The sequence below is a fragment of the Nesoenas mayeri genome, assembly GCF_963082525.1.
Source record: "Nesoenas mayeri genome assembly, chromosome: 1".
NCBI classification, from domain to species: Eukaryota; Metazoa; Chordata; class Aves; order Columbiformes; family Columbidae; genus Nesoenas; species Nesoenas mayeri.
This window is the reverse complement of record NC_137541.1, coordinates 74,780,520-74,795,646: the sequence shown is the minus strand read 5'-3', so window position 1 is coordinate 74,795,646 and position 15,127 is coordinate 74,780,520. Positions and strand designations below refer to the sequence as shown.

At 38.0% G+C, this 15,127-nt stretch overlaps 1 protein-coding gene across 1 annotated transcript in view; it reads right to left on the bottom strand.

The window, feature by feature from the left end:
- SCUBE1 (signal peptide, CUB domain and EGF like domain containing 1) overlaps positions 1-15,127 on the bottom strand; it is a gene marked incomplete at its 3' end in the record, with an annotated part of 203,564 nt that overhangs the window by 56,776 nt on the left and 131,661 nt on the right. The window contains exon 8 of the mRNA XM_080363809.1: positions 10,389-10,505. Within this exon, the coding sequence (XP_080219935.1) occupies positions 10,389-10,505 (117 nt within the window). The remainder of the gene's footprint in view (positions 1-10,388; positions 10,506-15,127) is intronic.

Here is a 15,127-nt window from a genome sequence, read left to right as displayed (position 1 = left end):
AAGAGGTTACAAGGCCTCTGTTCTCAGAAACTCTTGCCGGTACTTAAGCAGTGAACAGGACCACTGTTTTCACGACAGAAGTCCTCATTTTGCTCTCATTTAATGTTGTTTTCATTACTTTTTTCTTTGGTTAGGCAGCTGCATCTATTGTTTCATAGTCCTACATCACCCACCCTTTGGTCACCTTTTTGGCACAAATGCCTCTACTTTCTCAATCATAAGGGTTTTGCCAGAAGAGGTGTATCAGGAAGGGGAAGAGATAAGGAGATCCTTTGCTGCTGGGGCAACATCTACCCAGGAAATCTGTTGGTGTCCATAAATCACTTGAGAAGTTTAAGATTCACACAACTCTGCCTTTACCAAGAAGCTATCTGCTTCCTTCTTGAAAATGCCAGGTGATCTCATGATGCTTTAACTACACAGAAGCACTGGAAAATGGTTAGAACTTGTTTGATAGAAGGCATTTTAAAGAAAGTTCAGCTATTTTAATCGAACATTTAATTGCACATTTAATCTGTGCATCACATATATAGAAAATGACTACTTTTGTTCCTCCTAAAAGCACTAGCCTTGTTACTGGAGGACCCACATTTTCATTATCATCATTCTTCACATCAGTCTCATGTTCATGAATTTATTTAGGTGCTGATTTCTTATAAAAGGCAAAGATATTCCTCTATCCATTCTCCATTCTGTGTCATACAATTTATGCATGTAAACATTTAAAAGCTTGTTTGTTTGGGGGTTTTTTACTTGGTTTTAGGATAAAAGACAGACCTCAGCCACAAGATTTGTATTTGCCTTGTGTTCAACATGGAGAGGGAAAAAGTATTTTTTGTTTTGATTCATGACTGCAGTGGTTTGTGATAATACCTCATCTCTTCTATTTTCTGATAGCTCTTTGCTTACATGTACAGAGAAGCAAACTCAAAGGGTGTTTATATTTGAACATGCACTTATTTCTAGTTACAAACACTGGTAAGTGGTACAGAGTCATGTAAGGGGTCTGTTGGAAGTAGAGTTGCTGTATAATGAACTATGAAAACTAGATCTTGATTTGGCTATTGGGAAGTTTACTCTTGGTTTAAGATGATGAGAAGCAGGGAGAGAGTCATTCAGGGAGAAAGAATGGCTCAGAATAAACCACTTCAGTAAACACTTAAGGGTTGTTAAAAGACAACGCATACTTCAATAACTAACTTCAAAAAATTCTTCCCCCTGACTCCAGACAGCTCGTGAACTGCCTTTGACAAACAGGCTACTGACTGCTGTTGATAAAAATCAGGGAAGTCTGATTCCTCTGGAGTAGGACATTTTTCTGAGTGAGTGACACAGAAGGTACAGGAAAACCGGAGTGGAACTGGAATTTTGTGCTGCATTGACTTCCACATGTGAGTGGAGAACACAGGCCTCTTTGCAACACTGTATTAACATTCACTTTTTTTTTTCTTTCTTTTTTTTTTTTTTTCATAGTTGAGATCAAGAAGAGTCACTTCATTCCTCACTGGTCAGACTCTGAAGGGGAGTGGAATGGGTAACTCACTTCAGATATAGTTTCAAGGCAAGTCCAGTGGATACCCTATAGGATGGGATTAGACTATTTGCATGTGCTTATGAGCATGTTATTGTGATAGGGTATGAGTTTACAGGGTGCCAGCTGTTCTATGTTACTTCCCAATGCACGTACCTTTAAGCTTGTGCAAATAGGAGGTAATTTAGCCATATGATGCAAAATCTCTAATCCCATCAGGAATTACCAAGGCTGATGTGCTTATTTTTCCTTGGGGTCAGCTATTCTTCTGACCATATTCTAAAAAGTGGAACACTGTGGGATTCCTGAGAGAAGTAAAAGGCATAAGGTCCAGAATCAAAGTTGATGACCACTGAGAGCTGATGCATAGAAGAGAGGACAGACATTCTAGTTCAGTATCCATGGCAGAGGCAATATGGGCCTTGGGGATCAAAGGAGGGGTCACAGAAGGTACAGTCTATACAAAGGCCTGAGGATGACAACCTCTATCTTAAAAATGAAATAGTAATTTTCAATTCCTTTGTTTGTTTGTTTGTTTGTTTTCTGAGGTTCTTGACTTGAAATTCCACAAGGACTCAGTTTTCTGAAACGTCTGAGAAATTTTCCCCTAAAAAGCCTGAAGCATATATGGCCAATCACTTGCCACTCCCAGAAATCATGGTTAAAATGTTCTATCTGCTTGGGTCAGCTTCTTCATAGAAGGTCTAAGCACTCGGTGTATCTCAATCTGTTTCCATTTGCAAAGTTTTGCATTTTTTCCACTAGATATATGAAAATAGTAAATAAAAGCCTACTAAGAGTAATCCTGTCTTTCCCTTAGTTACTTTTGACAGACTCTAAGCAACATGCATACTGTTGCTCTGGGATATCCCAGAGCAATCCAACCCAGATAGCTTTATTTATGCGCAGCAAGCCATGATAAGCTACTTATTAGCTTAATGAAAAGCTGCTCTCACTAGTCATCACTCTAACTTTGACTGAGAGTAAGGCTAAGGGACCGTTTTCCATACACTATTTTCCAAACCAAGTACAATATAAGGCACCATATCAGCAGAATGTTAACAACATTTAATCTGTTGTACACCAAGTTACTCTAGCATCAAGCAGCAATGGTATGAACTAGTATTAAACTTAAGAGTACAACCACTCTATTAACTACATAAATTATCTTAAAGATCTGCCACAGAAGTAAATGGCCATTTCAGGTGCTGCAATTATTGAGGAAAATGTAATCAGAAGAAAAGGGAATGAGACAAGCAGGTCTCTGCCCTCTCTGGCTTTGCCAGATGTCCCCTTCAAAAACGCCACTGCTGCCTGTAGTCTTCTGACTGACATTTATGCTGACATTTGCTGCTGCCACAGCACCCTGACTGCAGTGGAGGTGATGACTGCCAGCAACTTACTGCATTTGAGTTTATTCTTTCGCACCATTTGCATGTATTTTTTCCCTTTTTTTGGATAGAGTACTAGAAAATGCTAATGGCTCATTATGGCCAACGGCTCATAATGTTTATTTTCCTCAAAAAACACGTGTCTAATGTGGAGGAAGCTAAAAATGTCTTAAAAATCTTTGTGTTCCTAGAGGAAGATGAGCTGGAAAAAGCTTGTTTTGTATGTCCCAGGCCCTGCTCTGAGTGCCAATCCAATACATATTGACACACAATGTAGTGTAGAGCAGGCACCAATATTCCTTTCACTGTGTGAAGTACTGCAGGTATCACACTAACTGATACTGCTAATGGGAGATGCACAGAAAGCAGCCTGCAGATCTTAAGTGGGGATTGTCAGGCAACTATGAACAGATTTGCCTCTATAAGCAATCCCTAGAAGTTTAAATTCTTGAGGAGATAATTTAAATACCTTTTACTTTGAACTGCTGATATATGTAAGTTAATTGAACAGGGAACACAATTCCAGCTTTACAGCACAGTATCTTAGTGATTCTAATGCAGTATGTTCCTTGAAGTTATGCAGAAGCTAAATATCTAAACTCTGTGTGTACCTTCCAATGGAAGTTACACACTTCAGCAGAGACCTTAAGTTACCTTACAGCATGCTTTTTTAGTGGTGTCTTTTCTAATGCTTCTTATGCATTTATGAAAAAGTCATGTATACCTTTGGTAAGATGACGGTCTCACTCAAACAGAAACCTAAGAATTTTCTGTGGCAGCCTAACCAAGGAAAACTTTTTGTATCTGAGTGACTACTTTCAAGGAGGCCTCTTTATAGTGAAGGAAGAAAACTAGAACAGTGCTCAAGCCAAAACAATAAAAAAGTTCATTCATATGCATTCAGTTGTGTCCGTCTTGCATTTGCCTCTTAGGGGAGATAAATTTTAGTTCAGAAGACTTGATCCAAACATATAGATTTGATTCTAAAGTTACTGGGACACTTCCATGATATGAAAAGTGTGGCCACCTGTGCCACTTAAGTTCTATCTGCCTTGGTGCAAACTTGCCTGATGCATGTATTGTATAGAGGTTATCTTGCACAGGGATATATTTTACTGTCAAACTTTTACTGGCATGTAAAGAAAAGTCAAGTCAGGGACACTAACTAAACAAAACCTGAATTCATCATAGATAATTACTCCTACTGCAAAAACTTCCCCATTTAGGCAATCAGTGAAAAAAAATATGCCACTCTGATACATATCCAATCAATCACAGTCAAACGAAGGCAGTATCATAAGTCAAGGAAGCCAATAATTGGCATACCAGATTAATAACTGCATCCTACTAATAATAAACAATATGAATAACCTTCAACTCCTTCCAGTGTTTCTTTCTAGGGAAAGTAGAAACTTTTTTAGTTTCACATGAATTGATCGGGACTGACAAGATGCAATTCTAAAAGTTTTCGTCAATTTAATCCAATTTAGAGAAAAAAACCTACACCAAATTCTAAGTGATTTTGACTACTGGAATGATGGAGGAAATTATAACTGTTCACAGATATTCTGTAGTCAGGAAATGAAGCCAAATTGGCCAGCTAAACTGTTCGTTGTGAGCTTTTCACTTAGTGTGTTCTGAATGAAAAGAGAGGAAAGCCTTCAACATCTGAGTCATATTCTTGTATCAAACTGATGTCAAGCATTAATTTTTAACATTTAATTTAATTAAACTTCTCAGTTAATATTTAACAAAACATGACATATTTTGCTTCATTGAAACTCATTCTGTAACAAAATCTTTCCTCAGAGAAACAATTCTGTTTTCAAAAATTAATTCACTTTCAGAGTTTCACTTTTTGTATCCCCAAAACCCAATTTTAAATGCATTTTCCTGCTATAATAGGCTGCAGCTGAGAAAGATAAAAAAGCAATTACTATGTCAACCTACTAAAGCCAATGTAAAAATTCCCTTTTATTTCAATAAACTTTGATTTGGTCCTTTGGCTGAAATTGTTCATTAGTTTCTATGCTCCTGCTTGTCTTTTGTAGATTGCATGATGATAAGGATGGTTATAGAGTTGCATTAGTGGACAAACCATTCAACACTAAGGCATTTTTGATGTTCCCACTGTAGCGCAGTCAAGTATCTAAGCGTGTAAGCACCACATTTCTTTGCTGCATCTGAATGCAAAAGGATGGGGGCCTGTTTCAAGGAAGTGGAGAGCACACCACACTGCTGGGTAACCATGACAATGAGACAGCAGGAAGAAGAAATGTTTGCCTAAACAGCATCCAGTCACATAACCCCAGCTTAACACCGCTCTAGTTAAACAATATGCCGGAGTGTTAAGAAGGGCCTACTTACTGTTGCACAGTAAATAAAATGCCCCATCTCTAGGTGGAGATGTGCAGGGACCTTTCTGTCTCCTGAATACATGTCTATGGGATCACCTGGGCTTGGAAAAGATCTATTCATGCATGTGAATTAACACTGCTGAATTTAGCCAGAGCTGGTGGCAGATTATCAATGTAACATCATATTGCTACTAAAACCACTGACATTCTAGCACAGCTGAATATCTACCTCCCTAAAATCCCATTGTCAAGCTTACCTATGAAAATGATGCAACATAGAAAGTTAGCTAAACAAAATAATACACATCTTGCTATTACAAATAATCTACAGGACATTGCAAAGTTAAGTGGCACTTTATAGATGCTTATTGAAAAGTCATATTTGAGATGTGGCTTTTGCTCCATAACCCTTAGAAATCCACTTATGCTTCTCTTCTCCTGCTTAAAAATTTTCTCTGCCATTTGAAGCCAGGTGTTCAGCAAGTGCAATACCCTCCACAGTTCCTCTATGCCTACGTGTACAGAGCTGGGAAATTGCATTACTCTGGGGCACAAGAGTGCCCTGGGGGCACAGCTGCTTTGTTAAATGCCCGAGGCAGAGATGGAGCACATCAGATACACAGTCCTACATTTTACACCATGCCAGAAGCCTGTGGCCCTTCCTCTTGCTCTAATTAACTTCTTAGAGAATCCACAAAGAAAGCTTCTGTCTCTCTCAGATGTCTTTTACAGTCATTCCCAGTCCTTCTCTAGTGTAAGTCCTGGAAGAAGAATGCTCCCTTGCTCAGGTTGTCTCCCATCCTTCTGTAGCTGCCCTTGGGCAGATGAGCACTTTATTGTTTGATCCAGTTTGGCAGCTGCAGTTAAACAATCTTCAGAAAACTGTCCTAAGTCTAATCTAGTCTGACTGAACCCCAGAAGTTTTTTGCAAATGAGTCTCCTGCTTTATCAGCTACATAAGTTGTATTTAATATAATTAAAATGCTAAACTGATAAATATTCTCGCTGAGGGCAGATTACACACAGATGCGTGAAAAGGGTACTCAGCAGGAAGGATGCACAGAAACCAACAAGCAAGGGAGGTAGGGGCCACAGAATCCCTGATACGCACAATACAGGGGATATTAAAAAGTGGGTAGGAGGCAACGTGCAATAAGCATCCTGGGCCGCTATGTCTTTTAGTCCTTTGGCTCTCTTACTGGTTGCATTAGCTGCCTTCTGTGGGATGACTTGCTCGGCATTTAAGGAAATGAACTACACTGTTTTGTCACATGCAGCACAACAATCAACAGCGTCAAATAAACTCAGTGTCAAGCTGGGAACACCCCATTACAATAGTGGGAGAAATTAAATAGCATTATTTAGAGGGAGAATATGGAATTCTTTCTGCCTGGGATGTGTCTCTTAGCTGACAAAAGCCTCCATGGTTTGGCTTATTAAGAGCCAGGTTGATAGGAAAGCTGAAGGGAAAACAGGAGCATTTCCCATTGTCTGCCAACCCATCTGAGGGAATACTTGAGTTTGAGACTGACTTTTAAAGAAAAGCAAAAGGTTAATGAATTTTTATCCCAGCCACCATCAACACACCTGAAAGTCCCTCTACCTAGACCACAGACAGCACTTGTGCTCTTATTTCACCATGAGATCAGGTAAGTAATATATGTAGGGAGAAAGAATCGGAGATTAAAAAGATTTTTTCAGCTTCCAGAAGCCAAAATAATCAGAAGACTACTATAGTAGTCTTCCTATGGTCTGTGTAGCTACCTGTACATATTCCATGTTAAAACTTTCTCCACAATAATTTTTTTTTCCTATTTTATTGACATTTGATATAAACCAGACTGCACCATGCATTAACAAAAGGAACTTGATTCTTTGAGGTACAATGAACTGTCATTTCCCACCAAGTCTGTGAAAGAGATCAACATGCAAAACTGCTGAAGGTAGGTCCCTTGTATTACCTGGAAATTGCTTTCCTGTATCCTCCATTCTCTGACACATTGGGAAAGGGCCAAGAGAAATACCAGAGTTTCAGTCCTGACTCAGTTCTGTACTCTATGATTTGAATCCACCCCAGATTTTATGACAGAACTATAGAATATTATAGAATGTGAAATATGATCTTGCAAATAAAGTGTAGAACAATTAGTTACATTTAATAGGGTTTATGTGCTTTTGGCAAATGAAGCATGTCTGCATATGCTCTTTCTTTAAAAACTGCCTTTCTTATGTGTCTACTTGCCTTTTCCTATACTAAACAGTTAATAAAATTCCAAACTACTAAGCAAAAACCTGTGAACATTTCAGACAGTAAACTCTTTTTCCCCATTATATGTGTCTATACAGTGCCTCAAACAGGCAAGTACTGATTTTTGAATGGAACCATCTAGTATTTTTTGTAATTTAGAAAAAAATAATATTTTTATTTCTTTCATTAATTTAAAACAAAAAAAAATTCTTTAATGTAGCTGTAAAAAATAAGGAAGAAAAGTGGCAATAGATTTCCACAGAAAACCAGTCTGGTAAAAGCACACTATTGAGGAAATCACCTATAAGTGAGCTAAAATTACAGATTAATTAATTACACAATGTTAACCTCAAAGCACTCAAAAGTTCAGATGTTTCTTTGAGTCTTATTTAAGCTTCTTGTATCTAAACAACTACATAATTTCAAATAGTAGCTGCACTATGTAAAATGTCTTAAGAGAGGAAGATTCCAAAATGGACTGAAAAATCGTGGACTTTCCAATAAAAACATTATTTTGGGTAAGCTGTGACACTTGATGGACTTGAAAAATCTGCCCCAAAAAGACAGGATGTGACAGCTGCATGATCTCTGAAGATGCTTTAATAGATAATCCATTGCTCTTACCACACATGTAATGTTACAGTTAGCAGGAACAATCAACTATATTTATGAGAAATTGTGGGCCAGTTAAATCAATGAGAGTAAAGAGAAAAAAAATAAAAGGATAAAACCTGAGCTGATCACTCTTTTGTTTCTTATGGAACTCAGAGGAAGTAATATGGGCACACTGCATTTCCCTACCCAGCTTTTTCCAGGCTTTACCTATAAGCAAGAGGAGCTGAGAAGGCATCAGTGTCACTCCACCAAAATGCTCAATTTTGCACTCAGAAGATGTAAATCTTAGAGAAAGTAGCCTTGACTAAGGGCGAAGCTACAGAAGAAGCTCCACTGGTCACTTCACATGCAGGATTTTTTGCAAAGAGATTTAAATGAGAAGTTACTTTAGCTTCAAGGAAGCAGAATCTAGCCCCAAAATCTCACAGTGCTATATATTAGATAAACATTATTAGTTACAGTGAAAGTAAATGCAAAACATGTATTTTACCATTTTACGATGAAGAGTATTTCCTAAAATGTCGATACAGATTAAAAAGAAATGGTCTGGTTGGTTTGTTAAACTATATGAGTTGATTTCCAGTTGCTACTTATTTTAGGAAAGTAAGAAAGAATCAGCAGCATCATAAAAACACAGGTTCTGTTTCTTATATTTTATTCTCATAAAAGTGGGGAAAAGAAAAAATGTGAAAGAGCTTAGAGCTAGGGTATTTGCTTTGAAGATCGGTTAAGTATTACATTTTGTCTGTAGCACTAATTATAGACTTGATTATTACATAAATATTGTTTTGTATTAGTTCTATGGCCCAACTTCTAAATTTGGAACTCTTTTTTTTTCATGATGCAGTTTCAATAATAAACATTATGATGAAGTCTAGGTGTATGTTACAGTATTAAAATGCCTCCTTTTTAAGCAGTTGCTGGAATGACTGTTATTGCTCTGCTATGGCTTAGGTAGTCTGCCTGTAAAAACGAAGATTTATTTTTATGTGGCTTGAACTAAAACGACAAATTTTTGATGTGTGCTCACCCTTAACTATTAACATCGTGTGCAATGGCAGTTTAAATGTTATATTTTCAAATAAACAGGCAAATGGACTGTTATTTCTCTAAATACTAACAGGATCATGCCCAAGCACTGGGATTTTTCAGCCTGGAGCAAGAGGAAACCACACATTTTCTGTTTATTTTTGTGGGTTTTACTATTTTAAGTAACATCAAGTCCTGGACTGAACATTTTCTGACATTTCTGGTTACTTTGAAGGAAAAAAGTCCCAACAGTGTCTTAGCAAGTTAGGTCAACAGATGCTAAATCACTGAGTGATAAAAAAGTATTCTCTGTGACAACAATACATCCAATGTCCTCCTGGATGTCCATCATCAACTTTCTTGCAATGGATCTCAAAAGAAATACATAGAAGATTGGAAAATGGTTGATGGAGGGCCTGGTCCTACTAAGAGGTATTAAAATTTACTCACATGCATAGTCCCATTAAATGTCATTCTGCAAGGATATTTGAGCACTGTCCCTGTCTCCTTAACTGAGAACAGATGTTGACAGTGACATCAGATGCTCTTCTTTGTTCTCTCCTCCCCTGACTTCAGTTTTAACACACTCATGAAGGACGAAATGCCATGGTTCTTGTGCTGCCTTTGGAACTGTAAAATCTGAGCGTTGGCTGTCCGGTTTAGTCTTGTGCACTAGTAAACGTTTTGATTTTCCTTTGTAGCTGGCTACTTACGTCTTGAAGGGGCAGAAATGGACAGTTGTCTGGGGTTTTTTGAGCAATGCCTCTGCATCTTGTGTTTGGCTTCTCTTTGTTACCTTCAGGTAATCAACTGGTTATTACTAAGTACTGACTGAGAATTTTAACTCACTTTTTGAATAGGCAAATTCAGACACCACTAGATGACTGAAGTTTTACAAGGGTATCGGACTATCTTTTGAAACGGAAGGCTTTTTGCAGCCCAGAGTTGTTCCTCTAAATCTCTGGTCAGTTTGAAACAGTTTGACCTCTGTATCTCATTTCTTTGCAGTAATAAAACCCTCTAATAAATAGAGAGAAAAATGACTGAAATAGGTAAATACAGAAAAATTAAGGAAGGAGAAAGCTAATGAACTCAATTGCAATCACTCTGCCTGTATTTCCTTAACTTAAAAGTATTGATTAAATAACTGAACATTTACATCTTGCACTGGAACTGCTGAAGGCAAATGATGCATTGCAAAGCAAACAGAAGCTGACCTTTGCACGTTTTCCCATCAGGCTGCAGGGTAAATCCAACTGGGCAACTGCATCGTACCCCTGTCGCGGTATCCTTGCAAGTCCGATCGCAGCCTCCGTTATTGACAGCACATGTTTCTGCAGAATGAGAGAGAAAGAGAGAGAGAGGAAGGAAGAAAAGGAGTGTAATGAAATGTTCTGGGGAAAGGGAAGGGGAAAGGCACCGACTCTTTGGGGCAATACTACAACATTACGAAAGCAATCTAAGTTTAAGCAAACCAACTGAAACAAGCTCTCAGGGTCGTCAGGGCCCACATACTGGTTTTCACTGGTAAATCATTCCCACAGGTCATGATTTCTTTCTCCCCCCAAACTCGTGTTTTTATTTATTATTTTTAGTTAGTGCTTTCGAACAGTCTTAGACAATAGGATGGGTTATTACATATGAAACAAGCTTAAAAAGAAAAAAAAGTGATTGCCTTTAAAAGCAGAACCAAACATTCAATCTGTTTTGTATCAGTCAGTGTCTAGCTGAGGCTTTTTAAGGTTCATTTTTTTAAATGATGTTGTAGGCATAATGAACTTTAAAAAGCAGCAGGAAGCAAAGCAGAGTGCTAGACTTGGAACTCAGAATTTAAAATCCTTAGTTAAGAAAGAGTTAATGGAAAATGAACTACATATATCACTTTGACAAGAATCTACATGCCCAATCTGTTCTTACTGAACTACAAGCAAAAGGCATCTGGGTTTTGTCCACTTAAAGCTTTTTGCAAATTGAAAGGAGTTTGGAGTGGGTGGGAGGGCATAATTGAGGTCACTGAACCCATTCCAAGCTGTGTCATTGAAATTTCCCAGTGCTTGTAGTATGTAGAAGGGTGGCTGGGCAAACACAGGCAAGAGAAAGCTGCAATACTTCTGAGCTTTTACAACAGTGGGCAATGACTATTAGGTACCACCACATTTAAAAAAAAATCTCCAACTTCATTACAGAAAAAGCAAAAACCCCTCCCTCATTGCCATTCTTGTCTGTTACTCGTGTGTGCACATGCGCACACCGTACACATACATACACACACATACACGCATACATCCATAAAACAGATAAAAGGCAAGTGAAATGATTAACATTGCTTTGATCCAGAGAACAGAGTGGATGTAAGGATGCCAATTTAGCATGTCAGTTTGAACTGTGCATTTATCTGAAAAGTATTTACTTCAGAGAGCAAGTCCTTTTAATAGTATCTTTTTCAGTTGCTCTGGCTTTGATTAAAATACCCCCCTGTCCCCCAAGACTGCCATTATTCTACTCAGCTCACCTCATTCTGGCTTTCCCTAAAGAGGCTTTGTCATTACCTACTCAGATTTACAGACTCCTATTGCTGAATATTCAGAGTCTGTGTCACAATTGTACCCTGTGGACAGGGTCTGACAAGAAGCTATAGGATATGCTAATTGGGAATTGCCTTAGAACAGTACATTGATCAAAAATTATTTACATGGAACAGAAAAGGCTTTATCTTTCAATGACTAGCACTAAAAGATTTTTGTTTTGAAGTAGTCTCTGCTAATGCCCTCAAGGTGAACTTAGACTGGCCCTTTGGAGGGACTTCCCTCTTTCAAAATAAAAGAAAAAAGTGTAACTTTTTTTTTCTTTTGCACTGGGCACAGACCTCTCCATCAGTTGTGGAATGAGCTGCTGGCACTTACGAACAAACGGAAAGCAAGTGGTTGGGGCACACATGCATTAACAGCATGGGACAGAACGCTGCTGTCCATGTACATTCATACATGCTCTACTAGACAGATTTTATATTTTTTATGCCATGTGTGTTATGTAATAACATCATGTAGAAGCAGCAATCAGCATACAAATGGATTTGCATATAACTGCCAGCAAGCACAGCTAACAAATGGATTGACACGTCTTTTGGAACAGCTTTCTGAAAAGGGAGCTAAGGGAGCTGAGTCTGCAACTCCTTATTTCCAGGCAGAGCTCTTGCTCACCTTAGGTATGACTTGCAGGACCTGAACCTAACTGTTTCAATAATGTAGTTCTGATTTTCATTTACTCCCCTGGGAAGGACTATTTTATAGACTTTGATGCTGACACTGCTGCTTGAAGAATTTTTCTGTAAATGACAATGCTGGCATTTCCATTTGTATGTGAATGTGTGTGTGTGTTCTCACCGGCCAACATAGCAAATAATTTTATGTTTCAGAGAAGGGAAAAAGTTTCGGGTCATTTCAAACTTTTTCACTTGGGTAGAGTTTAATGGTAGGATGATCTGCCAAGAGTAAAGAGTTAAGATTAAAAACCAGGAAAAAGTGCTGAAGATGTACGTTTGGCATGGCACTGCGAAAAGCAGTAAATCTTACACTAGTAGATTAACTTTGGCACATGAAGAGTCCTTTATTGCAGTTCATCAACACAAGATGAACATAAGCAGTAATATTTCTGCTTTCTGGATGACATCCAGTGAAAATGAATAGACACAACAATTTTTTTTTCCCATGGCATGGATGACTGGATCTATAGGGTAAGGGTCATTCAGTGAACAAGAGTTATTTCTATGTATAAATAGAGGGAATTAAGCCAGCTTTTCTTATTTTCACAAAGATTTAGTAAAACAAACCAAAAAGGATAAATACTCATCAGCTTTCCTGGTGACTTGGACTTTAATACATGATGAACTCTAACAGAATGAAGATGCAAGTGAACAAGAGGACATCTGCCAATACATCTAACATTTCGCATAATAGGAGAGATGTAATGATGAAACTCCTTAAATTCAAGGTCATGAGAACACGTTGGCAAGAGAAAGCGAACATGAACAGTAGAATGTGGCAAAAGGGTATCATGAGCTACATCAAATAGAATAGCTAAGATCTATGTACAAGACAAACCAAAGCGCATCACCACCTATATTTCTGTTAGAAATTGCTTCAACTCATTCTTCACCTCATGACTATCTAACTTGATTATATACTTGAAATGCAAACACAAGTTCTAGGTCTGAAATAAAGAGCGGAAGCAAACTACTCATTTCCAAGGTATCACATGGGAGAAGCTGTACTTATATGGAAGAGAAAGAACGGAAGTTCAAAATTTATGTTGATATTGATCCTACAGACAATTTTCCACTGTTTTTTTTTTCACTGTGAAAGGCAACCTCAGTATATTTATTACTCTTTCTTTTATTACTCTTTTTAAAAAATTTATTTTCCTTGTTTCAGACTTTTTGGCATGTTTCTGACTTTTTAAATTCTGATTTGGGAGCAGAAAAATAACTTGAAGACACAAATAAAGCACTGTCATGTAATTGACGTTTAGAATCCTTCTGAATTATGATAAAGCTCATCATTTGAAACTATTAGACCTTCCTGTGAATTTGAAGTGATGTTTACAGCCCCACTTACATCCTTATTGAATTCCCACCAGAAAACTCAGACAGAGACAGGGATCTAAAGAGAAGGACATCTATTTACATAAGGCAGTCTGGGACAGCTTACATTCTATTTTTCCACTGTAAGCTCCTAATTCTGGAACAAAGTCTCATGTATCTGCTCCCTGGATCTCTAGACAAGAAATAACCAAAATCATTATCAACATGCTATACCAATGGCTTGCTCAGCAGATTTATTGTTTTAACAATAGTCCATCGCACTGTGGGATAAGCACTACTTCTGGATATTAAAATATCCTATAAAAAAGCAGAAGCTTGAGCTGTTGGTCATTCAGCACTGGATCAGGAATGTTGACTAAGTTACCAGGTGAAGTTACATGGGTATTCAGCCCTTTAATGTGTCACTTCAGTGTCTGCAAGAGTTTAGCAATAACACATCAGTTCTCCAGGTTCTAGTTGCAAAGTTTTTGAACTGAAGCAGAATCTCTACCAGGTGGCAATAGAGCCTGGTTACTTTCCTAAAAATAAGACTGACACCAGAAAGGATTTATTTGGCTTTGAATATGACTAAATGCCTGAAACTCTGAACACATATGTCATGGTATGGGAACATTTCTGAAAATCTAAATTTTGGCTTATTTTATGAACCAGATAAACATAACCATTCAAACTGTAAGCTTCTATTCAAATCTGTTTTTTTGAAGTGGCCAGTTATTTCATAAAGCCATTGAGAAAGTGCCTTGGGGGCAGGGGTCTCCAAAATTTGCTTCCAATTTTTGTGACTTCATTTTATCTCTATGATCAAAAGAATGTGTTGTGATTTTAAGGCTATGACTCAAAATCAGGAAAATCTTGGAATTTTTATTATTCCCTTTGGCAGCCTAGGTCAATCTGAAGTAAGATCCAAAACAATGTTTTAGGAGCTGAGATACAGTGCAAAGCAGAAGAACCACACATCTGTAGGACTAGAAGGGACACATCTGAAGATCATATGGTCATATATGTCTCAGTGAGGTCACTCTTTATAATCTTTGGTAAGTCATGAGGACAAGGTAGCGTTCCTGATGACTGGACACGGTCAAGAAAGGCAAGAGGGGGGAATCTAGGAACTACTGGCCTACTACTCACATCAGACCCCTGTGCATTTGTGGAGCAAATCATCCTGGAAGCCATTTACAAGCACATATGAAAGACAAGAAGATGACTGGGAATGGCCAGCATCGACTTACTGAGAGCAAACAATGTCTCATTAACCTGATTGCCTTAACAATGACACGACTTACACTTTGGATAAGGGGAGAGCTGTGGATGTTTTTCATCTTAAGTTTAACAAGTGTCTTGACATGGTCTTCCCTA